The 2,918-nt window shown below is 36.8% G+C and overlaps 1 protein-coding gene across 1 annotated transcript; it reads left to right on the forward strand.

The window, feature by feature from the left end:
* Positions 1–2,240: 2,240 nt before the first annotated feature.
* LOC112459528 (FACT complex subunit spt16-like) lies at positions 2,241–2,787 on the forward strand (the record flags this gene model as incomplete). The annotated part of the gene is made up of 2 exons (XM_025023701.1): positions 2,241–2,584; positions 2,671–2,787. Coding segments are annotated over exons 1-2 (186 nt in total), but the record flags the coding sequence as incomplete, so codon positions are not given.
* Between the last annotated feature and the right edge of the window lie 131 nt (positions 2,788–2,918).

Consider the following 2,918-nt stretch of genomic DNA (forward strand, 5'->3'; position numbering starts at 1 on the left):
TTCTTGCATGCACATTAAATTAACTAATAAATACAGAATAAATAATAGAATAATAAAGAGACGTCCAGGATTAAATTTATCCTAATCTGTTTTAACTGATTTTAAGGCAACGGGTGTATAGAATGCTATATTCTGATGTGTAGTATACTGTTTTGGTGTCATCAAATTGCATACAATTATTTAGATATATGGTAAGTATATTTAATAATTTGCCACACATCCGTTACCTCAATAAATATGTTAAATATGAGAAGAATAAAATCTTCTCTAGAATATAATAATTAATTTAGCGATTATTAAACATGTGGTAGTCGTTATGGACTCACTGCCAAAATCACTGCTTCCGAAAACAGCTAAGAAAACCTGGGATTAATTTGGTCTCTGCAACGGTATAGCCTCCAACTTTCGACGAGACGCCGAATTAGACGTCGCAGACAGAGCTCACGAAAACCGACAAAAAATTACTCATCACGATAAAGATCATATTCACTTTACGCCGCTACGAACCACGCATTTGCTAGCGTTCACCTGAGATGAGGGACAGCGATAAGGCTCATCGCCGAGGCAGCAATCGCAATCACGAACGTGGAAAAAACGCAGTGTTCACATAGCCTTTCACAAATATTTACCGCGGAAAGAAATTTAAGAAATTAATTTAGTTCTAAATTAATTTCCTAAATTTAGGAACAAGCAATTTCGAGACTTTTGACTCGTAGCTGACGATATATGCTTCTGAGGATATAACTCCTGAATCGGAACTATTTTCTCGAATGCATTCGCGACTCAGTAAAATGCAAATGTCAATTTTCACGAGTAAAAAGTTAATATTCGATCACTAGCTTAGCCTGAAATCTTTGTATTTTTATTTAAATAAAAAATTCTTATTATACATTATTTAAAAAATGCCGATAATTTCGCTATTAAAGAAGGATAAAATAAGAAATTAAAAAAAAATATTTAATAACATTTTAATTTAGAAAAATTTATGTTATATACACGTTTCGATTTCATGTAACTCAGATTACACAAATTAGACATATAGGTACATTTTTTTATACAATTACATTTTATACAGTTTTATACAACAGAATGTAATGCTTTACATAATTCTTAACCTTTATACATGATTGCACTTTTATAAAAATAAATTTAAAATTCTTAAAATTATAAAGTAATTTCTTTTCGTCATCGAATCATCCCTCCCGCATCTCTACCTATCCGTATCCCTACCTACCCGATTTTTATCTACACTGAAAAAAAAATACTTAGATCCAAGAAAATATTTTTTTCATATAGTACCAATGACCTTACTTACTTAATATAATCACATATTTATTTAGAATTAGATAGTTTTACTTAATTTATGTAAAGAGGCCCTCCACCACCCCCGCCGATTCCAATCAGCGGTCTTCTTTTCTTTGGATATAAGTTTTTTTCTACTTTTTTATACAGTTTATTAGTTTAGCGCAAAATCTAATACATTACAAAAAAGATTACATAATACAAAATTACATAGTATATTATATAAGATATACAATTAAATTGCGTACATTCAAGACATCTCATTAATTCCGGATTACACGAAAACGTTCGAAATGCGTACACTGACCGACAGGAATGCCTGGACATTTTGATATGTATATGACATATATGTACATGTATATGTATATGTATTATGTCCAGGCATTCCTGCCGGTAGAGTGTATATATATTAACATATTGTCCAATTGATTATAGAAATATAACTTAACTTATATGTATTGATCAGTGACAGTTACTACCGTTTACACGAGCGTTACTTCTGTAGTAACTTACGATAATTTACTCCCCGTAAACGAGTGATATATCGTAATAAGTTATACTACAGAAGTAACGCTCGCGTAAACGTAGTAAGTGACATCTAATTATGCGATATTTATTATTAATTATCAACATAAAATTACGAAGCTTACAAAGAAAAGAATATAAAATAAGAAGAGAAAGTATTCAATTCGCGTTTTAATTTAAGATATTTCGTGTTATACGCGTTTCGATTTCGTGTAATCCAGTTTACACAAATTATAGTCCAAAAGCTGACGACGAATAGAAAGCAGGGTGGATTCATTTCTATTGATCAATTCTGCTAACTTTAGCTAACTGTGGTTGGTGAAATTGGCCCTAAATTCGTCGTCACTATAGCGTTGCGTGTTGCGTGTGTGTGGTTGCGGGGATTGGTTATAATAATCGCCATCTCCGCGTTTGTGTGGTCGCACGTGGGTCGCACGAGCTCACGGTGTGTCCGTCGCGGTCTCCGTCGGCGGTTGTAACTCGCGAAATAAAATCGATCTGTATACCCGGCGCGCGAATTCACCGAGAAAACCGGAAGGGAAGATGTGATAAACGCCGAGGCGTTACATATACGCGTCTTCTGAATGTTTTGTTCCCCCCCCGCCCGCTTACGACGCAGGCGTTGATTATAATTTAGCGTTGAAGAAGGTGAAAGTGTCCGCGTGAGTAAAAATCCACCGCCGAAATCATGGCAAACCCGTCTCTCGACAAGGACATGTTTTTCCGGCGCATAAAGCGCCTGTACGCCGCGTGGAAGGTAAGCGTGCCGGAAATCGCGTGCATGCGAAATCCCGGCAACCGAAAACTGTTGCGTTATCTTATACAATCTTTTAATTTCAACAGGACGGCGAGGTCGGCACCGACGACAGTTTCAGTAAAATGGATTGTCTCCTTTCCGCCGTCGGCACTGACTTTGACGAGGACGAGGATAGGGTTTACAGCAAGTCCACAGCGTTACAGGTGTGTGTGTGTGTGTGTGTGTATGTGTGTGTGTGTGTGCGCGTGCGTGCGTGTGCGTGCGTGTGTGTGTGTGTGTGTGCGCGCGCGCGTGTGCGTGCGTGTGAGTGTGTGTGTGTGTACATGTGTGTGTT

This window comes from Temnothorax curvispinosus, unplaced genomic scaffold (assembly GCF_003070985.1).
Source record: "Temnothorax curvispinosus isolate PA1 unplaced genomic scaffold, ASM307098v1 QBEX01001018.1, whole genome shotgun sequence".
NCBI classification, from domain to species: Eukaryota; Metazoa; Arthropoda; class Insecta; order Hymenoptera; family Formicidae; genus Temnothorax; species Temnothorax curvispinosus.